Source organism: Morone saxatilis, unplaced genomic scaffold (assembly GCF_004916995.1).
Source record: "Morone saxatilis isolate NCDOM2014 unplaced genomic scaffold, NCSU_SB_2.0 Contig21, whole genome shotgun sequence".
NCBI lineage: Eukaryota > Metazoa > Chordata > Actinopteri > Moronidae > Morone > Morone saxatilis.
Genome location: NW_023339774.1, coordinates 20,299,734 through 20,320,123, shown reverse-complemented (window position 1 = coordinate 20,320,123; position 20,390 = coordinate 20,299,734). Strand labels below are relative to the sequence as shown.

General features: G+C 40.7%; 1 protein-coding gene across 1 annotated transcript in view; it reads left to right on the top strand.

The window, feature by feature from the left end:
* adamts6 (ADAM metallopeptidase with thrombospondin type 1 motif, 6) overlaps window positions 1–20,034 on the top strand; it is a gene marked incomplete at its 3' end in the record, with an annotated part of 59,035 nt that extends 39,001 nt beyond the window's left edge. Inside the window, 8 exon segments of the mRNA XM_035668345.1 lie at window positions 3,209–3,332; window positions 4,070–4,150; window positions 6,084–6,247; window positions 9,037–9,175; window positions 11,393–11,522; window positions 14,922–15,126; window positions 15,206–15,382; window positions 19,878–20,034. Coding sequence (XP_035524238.1) covers window positions 3,209–3,332; window positions 4,070–4,150; window positions 6,084–6,247; window positions 9,037–9,175; window positions 11,393–11,522; window positions 14,922–15,126; window positions 15,206–15,382; window positions 19,878–20,034 — 1,177 coding nt within the window.
* Window positions 20,035–20,390: the final 356 nt, after the last annotated feature.

Here is a 20,390-nt window from a genome sequence, read left to right as displayed (position 1 = left end):
TGCATTAACTGGCCCCGTGCCAAACTGAATTCAGTATGAAGATTGATTTGCATGAGAAATACATGTCAGATGCAATAAAAAAAGCATGCATCTCCCGCCATGAGATAACACAATGACACACAGCCCTGATAGTATTTCAAATTACAGCTAGAGTGACATGCTAGCTCTGCTTTCCTCAGCCTCTGTGCTAGTCTTTATCTCCAGCAACACAATTAGCGAGATACTGACTGCGTAAACACGACTGCCGAAGCACAGAACTGCACCATTCTCCAGTGAAGAACAATCAAGCCTTTGAGTTGCTGATTGTGGCTGATTGTGATCACATGACTGGCATTGCTCTTTTTTTTCTTACTCTTATCACGGCTTTGCAGCCTCGACCAGGATTGTTTTGTGATAAATAAAACACAACAAATCATTGTTTTGATTGAATAATGATTTTATATATATTTGAAAAGGCTGATTTAATAACAAGGCAAAATAACATTTTACTGAAAGGAGTTGGCAGTTGGTGCTGTCTTTGTTTTCAAGAGCATAAATCATTTTTGTACAGTTTGTGTGTGTATGTGGAGATGAGGGGGTTTTCGTTGTATTTTCTGAGATGCAGCTGAAATAACTTTTTGGTTGCTCGCTTTAAGTATTTGCTTTGACTTCCACCTGACCGTACAATTTGATTCCTGTTTGGCATGACCACGTGGCGTCGGTGCCAACAACATTACTCTGATTCTAATATAAAAACACAACATGGTGTGTGTTTTAATGGGAAGAGAACTCTGAGAGGTGGAATATTCCCTACCAAAGCAGCATTGCAGGTTTATTTCCAGTCTGAATCCAGCGTGTCGTTTTATTTCAGAGGCTGGCTCTCCGGGTTCACTGCCCCCCTGTGATAAATCTCTAGAACACTGTCTGCTTGGAAAGCTTTCAGAAACACTCAAAACTGCTCTGCTGTTTGCAGGTGCTGGAGAGACACACAGAGAGAGAGAGAGAGAGAGAGAGAGAGAGAACGGGAAAGAGGGAGAGAGGGGGGAAATAGTGAGAGTAGAAAGAACTGGGAGATCCAAAGGAGGCAGTGGAAGTGTTGGTGATAACAGGAATCCTCCCAGTTGTATTGTCACACAGCATTAACACACAGTTGATAAAGCTGTTATCACACAGTTTACTGACTGGAACAGTCACTCCCTGTTTATTATAATAGTACAGCACAATTTATGTTTGCCATCTTACTGAAATTTATGCTCTGTGAAGTGTCTGTCTGCTGCTAACAGTTATTTTAATTATGGATCAGGGGCGTTTCCAGACTTTTTTTGACTGGGGTAACACAAGAGGGGCACTGACTTTATTAACCTAATTTATTCCAATACTGTTTAGGGACCCCAGCATGCAGAAATACTCAAATACACTAAGCGAAATTAACCCATTTACCACATGCAAGAAACTGCATGGGATTAGCAAGAAGTGTCTGCAAACAGGAGACTCGTGTGTACCCATAGATCCCATTTTCATTCAGATATCTTGAGTTCAGAGGTCAAGGGATCCTTTTGAAAATGGCCATGCCAGTTTTTCCATCACCAAAATTTTGCCTAAAGTTGGAGTGTTATTTAGCCCCCTTCCTGATATTTACTGCTTGCTGTAGAGTGACCTACTGAGTATCTATTATATTAAGTAGTGAATGAGGGAGTGATTTTAGACACAGCAAAGCAGCAAGCATGGTTATACTGTGGTTCAGTTATGTTCTGTTGTTGCACTTGTACAACAAAACTCAGTCTTGTCATCACGAGATGCTTAAAACTATATAATAAATAACTTTTATATAAAAGTTATATGCAAAATCGTGTACATTGTTGTAAACATATAGTACACTCAACACTATAACAAAGAGTCACAAATGTATGTTTCTTTTAATGTAAAATGTGTTAAAAATATTCAAATAGTTCCTTATATATATCGCAGTAGACTCAACCATAGACCGTTGGCCCAACATGTAACAAATATTTGAATATTGCAGATCCACTAATGAGCCCATATACTGCTGGTGTTGCAGCCTTTAAAGGGGGAAAAATAATTCAAAAATAATGAAAATCTTACCTTCAATCAAAATCTTCTGCACACCGCTGTTCCACCTTTGACGCTCCGAGGCATTACCAATCAAGTACCGATGAAGCAATCACTACAAACTGAGCACAGATAAACATTTAATGGGCTCCATACGGCCTCCATATTAAAATTTATTTGAAGCCAACACATTATTATCTGTTAGTCCGTCTAGTTTAAACACTCAGAGACCATCATGTTTTATGACATCTCATATGTTTTATATGTAAAAACCAAAGCTGCCAAGTTACCAGCAATTACAGCTGCTTGTATCGACGTAGCTGTGTTAAAGGATCAGTCTGACGTTGTTCTGTATTTTTCTTATTGTCAACAAATCCTCTAAAAAGACCAAAACCAATGATGTGTTAGTCTGTGTCTCAGTAGTTTATGACTTTCCAACCCTGTCTGCAGCCTCAAGCCCATAAGCTCTAATGAATAAGTAAAACTTTAAAAACAGCTCACAGTTATATAGTTTCATTAAAAATGTTACAAAAACTGGAGTGCATTTATTGAGGACTATTTTCTTAAGTGGATTAATACACAACATGATGCTCACGGTTATGTGGTATCCATCTAGAAACTGGAGTCTTAATAGTCTAAAACTTAAACTCCATTATATAAAAACAGCTAAACATAGACATAAAACAACAGATAAAATAATACAATAATTAAGAAAAAGCCAATCTGTAAAAGTCTTGAGAGATGATTTAAAAGAGGCAATGAAGTTCCTCAGGTAGAGGAAAGGGTTGGAGCCCGAACAGAACAAACACCCTTGTCACCATTGGTCTTCAGTCTTGACCGAGGAATCACTAACAGGTGATAAGCTCACCCAGGTAGCTTGGTGCCATGCCATCAGGGCCCTAAGGTGCCGGTCGGTGGATGTTGTTAGCAGAGCCAAGCTAGCTGTTCCTTTGCTTTTCCAGTCTTTTTGCTAAGCTAAATGGCTGCTGGCTTTACCTTCGTATTTAATTCATCTAACCCAAGAAAGTGAACGTATATTCCAAAATGTGAAACTATTCCCATTGTTTCTAACAGTAAAAATGCTTTCAATCCCAAATCCATTGTTCAGTCTTAAATTAAATCAATGCTCATTCTCTGATTTTGTGTGTTGGTTTTAAAGCATGTAGGCTGCGACAACATCCTGAGCTCTGATGCTAAAGAAGACCGGTGCCGCGTGTGTGGAGGCGACGGCAGCACCTGCGAGGCGACCGAGGGACTCTTCAACGAGTCTCTCCCCAGAGGAGGTAAAACATATGTCCTCCAGAGGGACTTAGATATCCTGTCATCTCAGGTTTCTGTTATATCTCCACTGATCTATTATACAGCAGCTTTCAGGCTTCTTTGATTCACTTAGTGTGAAAAGGATGAGCAGAGATAGTGTGTTTTGGTTTGATGACCACATGTGACAAACTTAAAGTCACCGGAGATGACTGTGAAGAAAACAAAGTAACTCATCGTCCATTTGGCGAAGTGGCTTTTGACGAAAAGCCAACACATCCTTGAAGCCAGGAAGATAATCTTTCATGGAAATGTGCCTTTTTTTTTTTTTTGCCTTTGTCACCCACCGACAGAGCATATGTTTTGGCCTATTTAGAATTAAGTTGTCAGAATATAGATCAAAACATAATATTTTTCCCATTAATTACATCATGGAGTGAAGGAATCTGCCGTAGGAGATAGGGACATGGTGCTGGCTTTAGCCTGAAGTCGTCTATAGAGAGCAGGAGAGAGAGAGAGAAAACATATTTCTCCTTCTATGGTATGGCTAGTAAACCATCTAAAAATACTGTGTGTGTGTGTGTGACTGTAAAAAAAGGAGGGGATTGTTTTGTCCTCCTGCTTTGTCCTTTTTGGGTGGTTTTGAATTTATCCTATATGAACTCCTACCTAACATGATATGTACCTTTCTGTCTTCTCGCGAGGTGGTGGGGGTTGAGTGGGAAAAAATACCACCTTAACAAGCCCTGTCCTTGTCTTCCAGGCTACATGGAGGTGGTTCAGATCCCAAAAGGATCGGTTCACATCGAGGTCAAAGAACTTGCCATGTCGAAGAATTATATCGGTAAGTGACGGCCTTGAAATGGTCGAGTCCCGTTTAGAATTAGGTTTTTGTTTCACTTTTGTTTCACTTTTGTTTCACTTTTGTTTCACTTTGGTTTTATAAGCCATGCTAGCGGCGTAGGATGTCTGTCTGCCCACCGCTTAGATCCAAACTGAAAGATATGAACAACTATTGGATGGACTGCTGTGACATTTTGTGTAAAGATTCGCAGCCCCCAGAGGATGAATCCCACTGACTTCGGTGATCACCTGACCTTTCATCTAGCACCACCATGAGGTCAACATTTTTGTCTTTTAGTTTAATTTCTCAACAACTTTGTGATGGATCTGCATCACAAAGTACCATAGTTTAGGAACCAGTGTACTAGATACAACATAACCTAATGCCTTCAAATTCAATATGGCCTCCACTTCCACTAAAAGAAGGATTTGACAGAGCGAACCTCCCTTTCCCGTACTCCACCAACGTGACTCTAAGTTGGTAAACGTATGAACGCTATCATTGTCACTGTGAGAATGTTAGCTTGATGACTTTAGCATTTAGCTTCAAGCCCCACTGTGTCTTAAGTACAGTCTCGTGTGGCTGTAGACTCTTAGTCTTGTTTCACTATCAATCCATCAATGTCAGCAGAGCCTGTAGCTCACTGCACTGTGAATTTGCGACATCAAGCTGTTTCTTATTATCTGTTCAGTTCTGTGTCAACCACATTTCCTGGGATTTCCTTGAGTTTTGGCAAGGGCAAATTAGAAGATGCCATCGTTTAATCTCCTGTTGCCTAATGTGAAGCCATAAAACAGGGTCTGTAAAAAAAAAAAAAAAAATCCTGAATCTTAACACATGTGATGGCCATCTTGGCACCAGACTCATCCACTCTGTTCCAGACTAAACAAAAACTATTTGCAACACTGGCAGCGTCAGACCCAAAACAATCAAACAACCGGATTCAATTAAGCCAGTTCTGTGTCCTTTCATTAACAAGAGAAAGACGTGTGACAGCGTGTTGAATTTATAGCGGATGGTGTTGATGGAGGGCTTAAGTTACACTTTGAACCGGAGAGCTGCATCAGATTTATAGGGCCGTGGTGACAGCTGCCTGGTCCACCAGGATTATGGGGGATATGATGTCTATATATCAAAGTTTAAAGAGTGCAATTTTGGCTATTGTGTTGGACTAGTTTTTCCCTTCCAAGCAATTTGTAATTTTGTTATGAATTTCATCTGTGACCCCCAGTGATGAAGATAATATTTTTCTTTTGCAGCATTGTCTGACTGCTTGCTATTTAGGTCAGCAAAGTTTGCCTTGTTAATGTTTTATTAAAGCAAAAAGTAAGCATGACAGTATAAAAAGAGAGAGAAAAATAGAGCTGCACTGTTCAAAATAACCAAATCACAATGCTCACAATTAGTGCTGGAAATGAATGTACTGAGAAGGGGACTGCGATATGTTATAGAGGAGCAAACTATTGTTTCATCCAATCTGCGTTAAAAAGCTGCAGAGCACGAGCCAGAGAGACAGAATAGCAAGCGGGTTGGATCGTTTCTCCTCAATTTGGCCCCATTTCAACGCAGAGAAAGTGGATATTTTCAGATCTGTTGTGGTTGGAGACCAACTTTTGTTTTGACAACCAGACAGAGTGGTATTCATGAGATTCGTCCAGGGTTTCACCTGAAGTGTGTTTTCTTTCTCTTCCTAAATTAGACGTATGTACATGTCGGTGCACGTGAATCTGTGTGTGTGTGTGTGTGTTTCTACTCAGTCTGTGGAGGGATAGAAAGTTGTCAGTGACATCGGAGAGGCTGAAAATGATGATGATGAAGATGAACAATGGCAGTGACATCACAGCGGATGATTGCCTCCACCTGTTGTCTCAGCTACCGTTCCTAGTCTGCTTTTGATTTCGGCTTTCTAAAAGTATTTTCTGTGGTTTCCTAGCTTTGAAATCCGAAGGGGATGATTATTACATCAATGGAGCGTGGACCATCGACTGGCCCAGGAAGTTTGACATTGCGGGGACGGCCTTCCACTACAAGAGACCCTCTGATGAACCGGAGTCTTTAGAGGCGCTGGGAGCCACCACTGAAAACCTGATTGTCATGGTAATAAATAATAATTGATTGTAAATGATAGAAAGTGTTTACTTACTTTATTCAGATTTGAGTTTTCTTTTAACGGTATCCTCAACATAGAAACACGGGACAATTTAAACCTGCAATAAGTTGATATAGCAGACAGTCGAGCAGTTACAAAGCAGCATTATCATTCATTGGAGTCGTTTTTGTGTCCACCTGATGAATATAAGTCCAATATTCACTCTCTTTGAGCTCTGTTTTTGGTCTCCACCAGCTCCTGAGGGAAATATCTGGCTCTTTAGCAGCTAATTGCTCCGCTGTGTTCACAAGCTAGTCAGTGAGAGTGAATCAAAACAGTAAAGCTGTGGTCTGACAGATAAGCCATGAGCTGAAACTAACTATAAAGCTCCATAAAAGCAGATTCAGGTGATCATTCTCTCTAGGTTTATCACTATGAGAAACCTCTTTTACACTCATATTGTTTTTCCTACATTGTTGTTATAAAAATATTGATTCTAGCCATTTTAAAGGACCATTGTGTAGAATTTAGTGGTATCTAGTAGTGAAGCTGCAACCATTTGAATACAGCTCTGCCTTCCAAGTGTGTCCTTTATTTCTTAGAAAACATGTTTTTCCTGGCTCTAAATACTACAATACCCATTAGCCTCAGCCACTGCTATAAAAAAGAGGCTACTCAGAGGCAGGAACATGTTTTGTCAGGAACAAATCACTGTGCCATGGTTGCCAGATTGACCCAGAATCTCTCAGTGACCTGATTTAAGGTGCTGAATGTTTTATCAGGTTTCCAGGAAATATAATGCTTGGTTTCTGCTGACTGGCAGCGGGGCATGCATCACCATCTTCAGCTCAGTGATCAGATGTTTCTCACTACCTCAAAAGTGAAACTGACTTCTCTCTTTAAAGGTACCCGGTGGAGTTTTCTTGTAAATAGAAGTTATTTTTATATTGAGCAAACACATCACATGTACTCAGTGGCTGAAATGGGCAGGTACTCACTTTAGATTTTTGTCCCCTTTTTGTATTGAGTTTTTATAGAGAATTGAGGGGTATACAATAAAAATTGTTAAATATTTGCCTAAAAAGAACTACTTTGATGCCCCCAAACCCTGCTAGCAAGTTTAGTTTTCGGACCTCTGTATTTCTAAAACCCTGCATACAGGGCTGGTGAGGTATTGTGTAACTGCACCTTAACGCTATGAAAACAGTACTAAAATTGTCTTTATTAAAGAGGATTAAAAACACCAAAACATTTAGGGTTAGGGTTATGTTATAAATTAGGCTACTGGCACCTTTTTGGATCCAAATCAGGCACTGTTTGTATCCACATCCAGCAAATGTGTCGAATGCAATAAACTCATTTTGAAAGCTGCATTGTTTACATCCATGTTTGCTTGTTAGAAGTCTTCCTTTGCTTTTGCTGGCACAAATGAACCCAAAGGCAGGAATGTGCCTTGCATCACTGCGTGAGATACAAACAAAGATACTAGTGGCCAAAAACTTGACAGGGTACCTTTATGTTTTTATGTACACAGGCTCGTACCTCAAAGAAGCAGATACAGTCTAACACAGTTGTTCATCTTGTGAGTTTGATTTCCATCCAAGCCATGGAAATGCTCCAGCTGCCATTCAACTAACATTGTCTAGGCAGAAAATGAATGGAACTTTAACTTCCAGAAACTTGGACACTTGAAACAACTCATCTCACTTTATGGTTGTGCTTCTTTGGTCATCTTGTGCATTTTATGCTGTATTTTGGTCTGTCTTAAACTCAACATCTGGCTGCTAACCTTGGATGACCCTCAGCCAGTGGTTTGGGGTTAAAAGCTATTTATTTGTGGATATTGAAAAAAAAAATGTCTTGGCTGAGTGCAAACCCAATGTCACTTGATTTGGTGACCGTCTGTGTTGTTGTATTGGACCTCGCTTGTGCATGTTAAATAGTGAGTGCACTTCTTTCTCTGCACGTTTGTGTGCCGCTGTGTGTGTTAATGTGAGGCAACTGAGCATTTTCTTGTCGTAATACTCGGTGGTTTCTGCCTTGACATGAATGCTGAAAATACCAGACCACACAGCACCGCTGGAATAGACGAGCAACTGGCCACTCGACCACTAGCCATTTCTTTGCGGCTTGCAAAGCCCGACTCCCTCAGTCTCCCTCTGCATCCAGCAGACTAATATAAACCACCAGAGCCTGATCCAGATTGTTCAAACTGCATTTAAAGCTCATCTAATCAATATTTGTTTCTAAACAATGGTCCAAATCACTGTCTGTAATGTGAATGAGGTCCCACACAGAGTTATCACCTGATCATATAGTTCCTCTTAACTCTGTAGAGCTTTTTAGCATCTTTCAGCTCATTGTGTTTGTGCTCTTATCAGCTGTTCTTATCACTAAAGCTAAAAAACAAACTACCTGCATCAAATGACAGACAATGTTAGAGACTTGCTGGTGAACATAGTGAAGCATATAACAGGTAAAGATTTAAAAGAGACATTTTTCTCAGGAGTTGGTGGAGACCAAAACAGAGATAAAACAGTCAATACTGGACTTAAATTTGTCATGCAGATATAAACACGACTCCAAATAAATGCTAATGTTGCTTGGTATCTAAGTAAGTGGCCAAGAAATTATTGTATTTAATATACATGTTAAGACTCAACTCTTTGTGAATGGATAAAAAATCAGATGAAGATTAATGAGCACAGACATTTTACTAAATGTACCTACCTTCTTATTTTTTCCCAGTTGTTTCCCTTCTTCTGTCCTCACCTTTTGTTTGCTTCCCCCTTTGCAGGTCCTCCTTCAGGAACAGAACATGGGAATACGCTACAAGTTCAACGTGCCCATCCAGCGCACAGGAAGTGGCGACAACGAGGTGGGCTTCTCCTGGCACCACCTGCCCTGGTCTGAATGCTCGGCTACCTGCGCTGGAGGTAAGTCAGCACTGCAAGGCTTGACTGCAGCTATGTTTCCTCCTTTAATGGTCCCAGCAACATAGCTGCAGCCTGTTGTATGCAAGCTTTTATACAAATTTAGTGCAAATTATAATGGAATTCCCAGAAAATCCGCAAAATAAAATGTGAATTAATGCGTTTCCATCCAATACTAACACAAACATTAGTAGTTGGTGTTAATTTTCCAGTTGGGTGCCAATGAACCATTGTAATGTAATTAAACAACCACCAATACAAACCTCGACAAACAAACATGAAATTTTAAATGTGATGGATACACATGATACAAAAACTATTCCATCTCAGCCAAGAGTAAAAACGTCTTTCTAATCTTTTGACCTCTTTTTCAATTTTCCAGTGTTTCCTCTCAGCTTTTTTATTCCCAAGTTGAAAATGTGCATAAAAACAGGTGCACAGAAACACTTTGTGTTGAAAATTAAACCTCTACAATCAGCAGCTCATATAAAAAAATATCTTTCATGTATTTATTTACTGTTGATTAAATCACAGCTACTTTCTTCTCCTGTCAGGTGTCTGTCAGGTGCCAAAACTCTCCAATTTTAGAATTGTTTCCTATGTTACATGATTTTTAATATATATATTAATAAATTCTAGTATTTATTGTGTGAAAAGTGCTTCACAAAAAACTGATTTTATACAACTGCTGTACAAGTTTTTATTATTAAAATGTATTTTTCTATGAGAGAAGAATACCGTCTTCTCTCTATGTCGACCTTCTGCTGAGCTCCAGTGGCCGGTTGCCTTTTGAAAAAGAGCACTCCAAGCATTTTGGTGTTGAATACCATAACACGCTGTGGGTGTTTAAATTCTTCTTGAATATTTCTAACCTTCTGAAATATTTAATACTTCATATCTTGTGTGTGCGTGTGTCATTCTGTAAATCTTACCCAACCAATAATTACACAAATGCTGAAGAGCCGTGTGTGGAAACCCAGTATCATAATTTGCGATGGGTTTCCAAAATCATTACTTTATAGCTGGAGATTCAGCCCTCTAATAAATTCAATATGTATATTTTCCATATTTTAGCCAGAGTAATGAATATGGTCTAATTTCTGTGAATGAGCTGCTCTGCATAGCTTCTGGTTTACCAGCGCTGCACACAGATACAGCCACTCTTCTGGAGCGCTTGTCCTACAAAGTCAAACATTCAAAATCTGAAACCGCAGTGAAATGTTGACCATGGCCTCAAGAATGACTAAACCAAACCTTTTAGCCCAAAAGCAATGGGTTTCATGTAACAATAAATAGTGTTTCTTCCCAGTTGTCAAGTGTGGCCTGGACGGGTTTGTAATATTTTGTAAAAGCATGACTGAATAAGCATGTGGGTTTCTCTGAGGAAGGATTTCCAAGTCCAGAGCAGAAGTTTGAATCTATTCCTTAGATGGGGAAGCACACATGGCCTTCCAGTGTTGTAAACATGCCTTTGCATTGTTGATCCAAATTATCTAATTTGTGTCTACTGTGCGTCTCCAACCGTGCTAAGCTTTAAATCAGTAAAAATGTTATTTAATCACGCACCCATTCGATACAGCTAGCTCAGCTAATCACAAAGTGTTGTTTAATATATCACTATAGTAATAAAACCTATGAAAAACACCTTTTGACAACCTTACAACTGAAGCTGTTACCCCATGCTTCGCGTTATTCCTCCAAACTGTATTTCACTTGAAGCACAGATGGGTAGATTTTCTATACTTCACGCATACACACTCACTCACACACATCCATATCTCATTACAACTGCCAGACAAGTCTGCTGTGGGATATGTCCCACGAGGGCCCAAACAGACCCTTTCTGAGTTGGTATGGCATACACACACACACACACACACATAGAAAACACATGCATGCTCACATACACACACACACACACACACATACACACACACACACAGTGGGAGGTGTGACACCGATACGGTAGCCCTCACTCTCTCCATTAGAAGCCAAAGTAAAGAGCTCTCTGCTCTGTAAAAGTGATTTGCCAAGATATCCTGCAAAGAATCAGGAATTTACATGTCTGGATTTACTACAGGCTGAAAGCGATACCATCTCCACTCAAACACAGCGCTCATACACGGCAGCCGGCCTTCCATGTTTCTAAATGGGGGTTTTAATCTGCGATATCAGCTGAGCTCCGAGCCTGCCCTTATTGATCGTTGTCGTCCCCTGCAGGTTCCCAGAAGCAGGAAGTGGTGTGTAAGAGGCTGGATGATAACTCGGTGGTCCAGAACAGCTACTGTGACCCAGACAACAAACCTCCAGAGAACCAGAGAGACTGCAACACTGAGTCGTGTCCTCCAGAGTACGTATGGCTGAGTCTTGATTATTTTCATTATCAATTGATAGATTGATTGTGAAAAATTTATGAAAAATGCCAATCACAAGTTCCCAGAGCACAAGGTGACAGTACAAAACCCTAATATATATTAAATTTCCAGTGATATAAGACAGCAAAAAGCAGCAAATTCTCACATTTAAGAAGCTTGAAACAGAGAATAAATGACTGAAATGATTAATTGATTATCAAAATCGCCGTCGATTATGTTATGTTGATTAATTAATAAACTTTTCTTTCATTTTTCTGCTTTCCAGCTAAATTCAGTTCTTTTGCATATGAAAAAAGAGGTTTTAATATAAAGTATCAAAAAGGGCAGCTGAAACAAACTGTAAACACTTTATCACACATATCATCACCTTATTAAGGTAATATGACAAACATGTTAGTAAACAGTTGCCTAGTTACTTGTGCAGCAGATACTGAGCAACATTAGCTTTCATTTGAAGCCATGATGAGGAAGTCCAATATTCACTCTCTTTTACCTCTGTTTTGGTCTCCACCAACTCCTGAAGGAAATATTTGGCTGTTTATTGGTTTATATTCACCATGTTGTTGTTGTATATGTTCACCAGCTAGTTGCAAACTTCATCTCCTCCTATTGTGTTGTGCAAGTATTGTTTCTTTTTTGGGCTCAAAACTGCTGCCTGATGCATCTGGAACAAAATCTGAATCTAAAGAGTAAAGTTGTGGGCCATAAAACTGCTGAAATAATTAGCTTAAAGATGCTAAAACGCTCCACAGAGCTGAGGCGAACTGTGTCAGGTAATAATTGTCGGTAGGTTTGTCAGTACGAGTTACACCTTTCACATTACGCATAGACATTCGATCCATTGTTAATTTAAAAATATTGAGTACAGCAGCTTTAAGTTTCAAAAGAAAAACGCTCCATAAAAATGACTCATGATATCAATGAGCCCTAGTTTGTGAAATGTGTTTGGAAGAAAATAATAAAATAAAATGGCAGTGATTTATAACTTCATATGTTAACTATTTTCAGTGTTTGCCTCGTGCCAAAAATTAGAGCCCTGAAAATGACCACCTGTGTTTGATTGTTTTGGCTTCTTTACCGATCCTCGAGGGGTAATATACACGTACACAGGTGGAATATGAACTTGTGTTTGGTGGCCAAATGTCTGTAAGCCCAACACTAGCTGTAAGCGTAGCCAGACTCACTTCAATCACGTCTGGAAAAAGAGGGATTAAATGCATCAGGTTAATTAGTTTCAGACTATTTGATAATTATTTGTGTATGAGAGTGAGTGTTGGTGTCTGTCAGCTGGGTTTCGGCCAAAAAAACTGATAGTATCATAAATCTACTGTATAAGTGGTAATTTGTTTTCATACATTCAGACTACAGTCTTGGGTTATTTATTTTCACATCTGTATTCAGTGGACGCAGACTTGTGGTATCTCATTTATTTTGATTAGTATTTGAAGGCAGTTGCAGTGCACGTGTGTGTATTAAGTTACTGTGCACACTTGACATTTGTGTCTGTTAGAAAGGCAAACACCCCTTCTGCAGCCTCAGGAAAGGACGACTAAAAGAGACCATGTAAACACGATTGTTTTAGAATAGCCAGGGTTTTATGGGCCCGAGTAATGAAAGCTAACACAGATGTTTGAACACGTCGTTAATTGTGTATACATTCCTTCAGATGATGTAATATCTCACAGGCTGGATGTGTTTGGAGGGCTGTTGTCTGGGCAGTTTTATCATATTAATTCTGGAGTCTGTAGACAAAGGGTTGAATAAGACTGGGCCTAATTTTCTGGAGGTCAAAAGCTCAGTGGTGTGGCACGCTCAACAATATGGTGTTTACCGGTCTGCTAGGTCACATTTGCATCATACATGTTTTAATGAATTTAGAAATCTTCAAATTAAGATAATTCATCCAGGTGTCCAAAATCATCTTCATATTTTTGCCTATGTGGCTAACTTAAGATGTTGCTACAATACTACAAAAATGAGGCTGTTTCTTATAGTACACAAAGTTTCAATGCTATTAAAGTAATAGTTTGACATTATCTTTCTTTACTTCTTTACATTACTCAAAACTCATTGTACATCCATGAGTGTTTAATGTATTACCATTCTCATAAAACATTTGCTAAGAAGATTTATTCTTGCAGTGGTTCTTGGTGCTTTGCTGCCACATGTAGCTCAGTGAAATAGTGCACTATAGTGGAAGCACTGACAGGAATGTGTATCGCGTCACCCACAGGTACATGTGCGCCCTCGTGCACGTGCACAAGACAAACAAAACGGGGACCCACTCATAAAAAAACAGCTCCATGGCACTCCATAGGATACCTTTAGTCCCCACCTTTTCACCTTTTCAATACCGCTTTCAGTTTATATTGTACTTTGGTGGAGCGTATTCCCAAACAAATTTGCAGTTAATCAAATTACCACAAACCTGTTGACACACAGTAAACCTTGGGCCTGCGGGGGCCCCTGAGGATGATCTGTGGACCTGGGTTTAAAATTTAGTGCCGATACGATACGTAGAGTACCAAAACCACAAATACTGCTTTTTTTCGCTACCTGACTTAGAAAAATATGATAAGAAGAACTTTTCCGAAATAAATTAGTCAATTATACAGAAATGAGGTGGAATACAAGAAGAAAGATAAATACTTGCATTAAAACAAGTCGTAAATTACCTGTACTCTAATAAAGATGAGACATGATGGAAATAAAATGCTAAATGTAGAATAAATAAAAGGCTTCAAATCAGGACCAAAGAAGAAGTAAACAGGAACATGTTTCTGGGACATTTTATTGCTCTTCCTGTTCGGTAAAGACACTCAATTTCTTCAAACAGCATAATAAATCTAAGTGACTTTGTCTTAAATTAAGGCACAAGACGCATTCTTTTTTTTAGTATTATTTATTAAATAATGAAAAACTAAACCGCTGCTTCATTTCCAACACTGGGACGAGACGACTTTCTCTCAAACTGGGAAGTTGTGCGAGTGGTATTACTCTTAAAATAAGGAAAATAATCTCTGCTGGGATATTATGCAACCATTGTTTTAACTTGTTACTGGTTAAATCTTGCTGTAATATCATATTAAGACAAAGTAAGATGTATTTTCTTAAAAGGAGATCACTATTTCTAATACAGAACATGCTCGACAAGATTATTTTTCTTTTCAGACAAAAGACCTAAGACTCATTTCCCAGAAACAAGACTTTTTCACTTTCTTGAGGTTTCTTTTTTGCAGTGCTGTACCATAATGTGATTTTACACTATAATTACCAAAAGCTTGTTTGTAATGAAGTAGCCACAGGGAGTATAACACACTGCTATATAGATTAACGCCACTGAGACAGCGCTCACACACGTTTCTCTCCTCCAGGTGGTTTATTGGCGACTGGTCGGAGTGCGGGAAGACCTGTGACGGCGGGATGAGGACGAGGACGGTGCTGTGTATCAGGAAGATTGGCCCTGCTGAGGAGGAGACACTGGAGGACACCCACTGTCTGACTCACCGCCCCATCGAACGAGAGTCGTGCAACAACCAGTCCTGCCCACCGAAGTGGGTCACTCTGGATTGGTCAGAGGTGAGACAACATCCTAAAACTACCTTCAGCTCACTGTGCTGTCAAGATGCTCTTCTCACACCTCCTCCTCCCTCTTCAGTGCACGCCTAAATGTGGCCCCGGCTTCAAGCACCGCATCGCCTTGTGTAAGAGCAGTGACCTGACCAAGACCTTCCCGCCCACCCATTGCCCGAGCCACAACAAACCTCCGGTCCGAATCCGCTGCAGTTTAGGACGCTGTCCTCCTCCTCGCTGGATCCCTGGCGAATGGGGACAGGTAGGACGACCTCCTTCACATCACATCAGAACAAAAAGCTTCTTTTTTTAAAACTTCAACATGATTTGAGCGAGCTTCCCAAACAACGGTATGGCTGGTTAATCCTTTAAAAGGATAGCTCGAATGTTTAACAGACAAAAGATGCACAGATAGATTCCATGTGTTGGTGAATGGTTAATATAATTTACACCTGGATGACATACTAAGCAGGCCTGTGACGTGTGTGAGTGCGCGCGTAGAGGTTTGTGTTTGTGTGTGCGGGGCCAAGTGCTCCGGCAGGCCTGGAGTGTGTGATCAGTGGCAGTCATATCCTCCTGGCTGTTTGAAGTTTATCTCTGCCTCAGACCAGGCCCTCTCTATCACTTCCAGGAACACGATTTAGAGGAAGACCAAGGAGTAGCATTCTTGGGCTCACCCTGACATGACTTAGTGCGCTCAGCAAGGCTGTTGAACACTTTACAACACAGCTGACTCATGTTGGTGAGAGGACGCCAGAAAAACGTGCGTCAGAGAGAGTTGTATCTACAAAAAGTATGGCTTGTTATTTTGTTGGATTTGTTAATAATTTAGTGTAAAAGTGGAATTTTAAACAGTGCGCCGTGATGTTTAGAAGAGTTTTTTTTTTTTCGGGTTCAGCTCGTCGCTCTGGTGGAGGTGATGTCATGGTTTTAGCTCTGTTGTTGAGGTCAGAGGTGAAAGGTCAAGAGTCAGGCAGTCTAGCTCTCCCTTGGCTTCTCAAACATCAGACACAAACATCAGTTAACACTCCTTTACAATTCAATCAGTCCCAATAACAGTCGTAAACAGACCTGACTGATAACCTCAGCGTGGTTCATCAAAGAGCGGGTTCCTCGTCACGCCGAGCCGAGGTTAATACCTTGTAGAGCCACAGCTGGAGTCTGCTCTTACACAGCACTTTTTTTTTTTTTGGCTGTAATTACAAGCTTCGCCCTCGCTGCTCCGATCCCTTGTCCGCCGGCCCTCCAAGCACCAGAAAGGGGAGATTGTTGCCAGCAACCGAGCGCCTGGTCTCCGAGGGCCAAAAGGTCACTGGTTCAAATCCCACTTAAGTCGCACCATTGACGTACGCCATCTGTCATGGCCGGCGGCGGGTCCTAATAATGACTCTCTAATTGGGAAGGGATGACATGCGGGCTCAGTGATCTGAGGATCATTGAAGGTGACAGAAAGCCTGGTAGTTCTCTCGTCAGCTGGTTTGTTGAAGGCTCATATCACACACTCGTATGTGGGCACGCACTAACAGTGATGGCTGACAGGTGTGTTAGAGTAATTATGAAGATCTCTACTTCATGTGATGCTTGTGTTTTGCCAAAGGTGTGTTGGCAATTGTTTCTGTAGTCTTTTTTTTTTTTTATCCTGCAAAGGAGTTTAATGGCCACCCATAGAACCAACCTCAGGTTTTTATTACAACTGGCACACTGATAGAAGAAGAAATGCAGGTGCACATTTTGGGTTCAGTACAACAACTTTTTTCATGTCAACAGACATTTTCTCCCTTTGTTCTGTGCTCAAGGCGAGTCCATCGAATAGAGTAATTTCTCATTAAGTTTTTGCTCCTTCTCTTACAAAATCAAGCCAGTATGCTAAAAGGCCTCTTTGGGTTGCTTTTATTAAGACCCATCAACATTTAATACTCCAGTGTTTTGGAGATATCGTTGTAAATAAGATTGCAGTACTGGGAATAATCCCTGAAGGTTGTAGAGATTCATACGTATTATTAAATATTCTCTTGCTTATGGCAAGGAAACATATAACTGGACATTGTCTCAGCGAGTATGCACCTTCCACAGGAGAATGAACAAGCAGATTACAGGAAGTGGACAGAAACTGAAACTACGGACAAAAACATTTGGGGAAAAAATGGCACGTACTCATTAGAAATAATGATTTTTGCTTCTTGTTTTTGTCTAATTTCTGCAGCTGTATCTGAAAGATTCTTTTTGCGAACTGCTACGATCACTTAAAAAGCTTAAAAAGAAAGAAAAACATGTTATACTTGTAATGTGCAAAATACATTTTAATATAAGATGCAGAAAAAGGGAGATAGCCAAACCTCAACACTGCTTTTTGGGAGAATTATCAAAATGACTCATTAAATATGCTCAATATACCTGCATGTAATTTTCCAAGAATATTTTTATATTTTGCTTATATTTTTTAAGCAGAGTTTACGAAATGCTTTACAGGAAGAAGAAATTACCGAAGAGGGAATTAACATGTAAAAACAAGCCAAATTCAGTGTAGAATAGCAGGCAGTTATGTGTGAGAAGAAGGATGACTTGGCTTGTCAAGAGACACGAGGTCTGTCCAATCTGTTGGCCTGTTGGTTCCAAAAGTCCAATTTAACAACTTTGCGTTGTAGTGTGATAAATAGAGTGCAAGACTTATTACAGTGGCTTATGATGATCTGCTGGCCGCCACCGGCAGAACAGCCACATATCCCCAAAGCGAGGACACAACTAACCAGACCAACATAATAAGAAATGGTGTCACTTCAGTGTCACTCTTCTGGAAACCTTCAGTGGGAGTTTGTGGTCTCTCACTATAGTCAGATAGCTAAAAGTCAGATAGACATCAACTGAGGTGCATTGAGGCAAGAAAAATGAAACCACAACACCCTGAACTGGAAGGGGGTCACCACAGGAACGACTGGAGGAGAGGTGTCCAGGCAGAAATGTCTGGGAGGTAGATCAGCGTGGGGGATCTCGAAAGAACTGCCAAAAACCGAGTGCGGTGGAGGACATTTGTCAGTGACCTGCGATCCCTAGAGGAGCAAGTAAAGCTTACAAATCATAATGCAAGAATGAGTGATCTATTTACTGTTAGTGAGAGAATAGATTTAACATTCACATAGTTGTGTCAGTTATTGCAGACCTTTGAGCTGTGAAACACGCAGCGGACCTGGTCCTGATCAAAAGTTCTTAGTCAGCACCCGTTGCACCTGTGTTCAGTATATTCTGCCTGATGCTTTGTTGGATTTGCTTCTGGAGTTGCAGCTGTATTAGTTTATTTACGTTTGTATATAACAATATGAGCCGAGCTGGATAAGCACCCATCCAGAAGACACAATTTGGCAGAAGCAGAACCTGGCCTTGTAACGTCTCCTGTTTTTGAGTTCTCTTTTTATTTGGCTATAACGGAGGTTTTAAAGCTGTGAGGCACTCCTGGGAGTCGGGGAGGGGGGACGTGAGGGAAAGATGATGTGTGAGGTGAAGGGGACAGGTGTAAGTTTGGCTGCTGATTTAGTGTGCTTATCAAAAGCGGTTAAAAGTTGTGCGTCACAGCCACTGCTGCGACACACAGCTGAAGTCCAGATGAAATTGAAAATGCCTTTTTAACTCTTTAAGATTATATCCCCAGTCATATTGGACACCTATTTAACAATGTATGCCAAAACATCTACACAAAGGACTTATGTCCACACATCTGACAAGACCAGAACTTGCCTGAGAATCATTATGTTTTTAAGTTTTCTTCAATATCAAAGTAATCCAGTGATAGTACATCAAGCTGGTGAACATAGTGGAGCATTTAGCAGCTAAAGAGCCAGATGTTTCCCTCAGGAGTTGGTAGAGACCAAAAACAGAGCTAAAGGACAGTGAATATTGGACTCACATTCATCAGGAGGCCAGAAACACGACTCAGAATAAATAATAACGTTTCCCTACAACTGCTGGATGTGTAAATAAGCAGCTGTTGGCAGACAAGTTCATCATATCAACTGAAAAGGTGATAAATGTTGTGTTTAATTAGTTCTACTGTCCCTAAGCTACTTATGATTGAGGTACAGGTGTAATCTGCAAGACCCAAATTTTCTTTATTTTCCAAAACTGTTGTGTCTTATTGACAAAGTTATTCTTTACATCCTAAAGATAATCATAAATAATGCCAATTCAATCATCAATTTGAGGTATTTCTGGTTCTGGCCTTCCTGCCAGCAGCACTTAGTAGATGCAGCCTTCTATTTTTCATCTAAAGTGATTCAGAGGGATTCAGGATGACTCTTCAGCCGTGCACACTGCTCGTGCCTCAGCTTTTAGTCTGAAAAGAGTTAGAGTGGAATTCCTCAGGAGAAACAAGAGGCAATTTTCTGTCTGTCTGTCTGTTTCTCTTTCTCTCCTCACACATACACCAAAAATGTGCAGAGAAAAAAACCTTGTGAGCAACAGTTGACCTGGTTACTCCCAGTTAGGAAACAGAGTCACTGACAGGCGACCAGTTGAATCAGACAAAAAGGGGAAGGTGACTCTGGCTGCCCCCGTGCCCTGGTGATTGGTTGATTGGATCAAGTCGTGCGGCGTGTATGCAGGGATTACTCAGAATGGCTGAGTGTGTGTCTGCGTGCATGAGGGAGTGCAGATTTACAGCACTCAGGGTCACAGAGAGAAGCATGGTCCTCATTTACCTCACTAAACTGGCTAAACATGCTCCTGCATAGACAATAAGTTTGACTCACTGATGCTTTTCGTTCCAGTGTTCGGCCCAGTGCGGCCTCGGCCAGCAGATGAGGACGGTGCAGTGCCTGTCCTACACCGGGCAGCCGTCTAACGAGTGCGCAGAGTCCCTCCGACCCACCACCATGCAGCAGTGTGAGAGCAAGTGCGACGCCACCCCCATCTCCAATGGCGACGGTAAGATGACCAAACGTACGAGGCGTGCACACACACACAAGCACACACACATCTGAGTCTGCCATCACATTTTAATAGCGCTGGCTGGACGAGTTGTCTGCTTGCAGTTTCAATCACGCTCGCGAAGAAATTGTGTGGTTACCAGACAGACGCAGGTTTCTATTTAAAAACTGCACTCCCCTTCAAATGCAAAGGCAGATGGTTTATGTGAACGGCTTTTGTGCCGTACGTGCATTGCTTTTACACAAAGCCTCAATTGAAAAGGTTATAAACTGTCTCTATCTTCATCTTCACTGTTGACTACTATGACCTAAACACGCTTGGATGACACACTCCTCTACACTTTGCCAGCTACA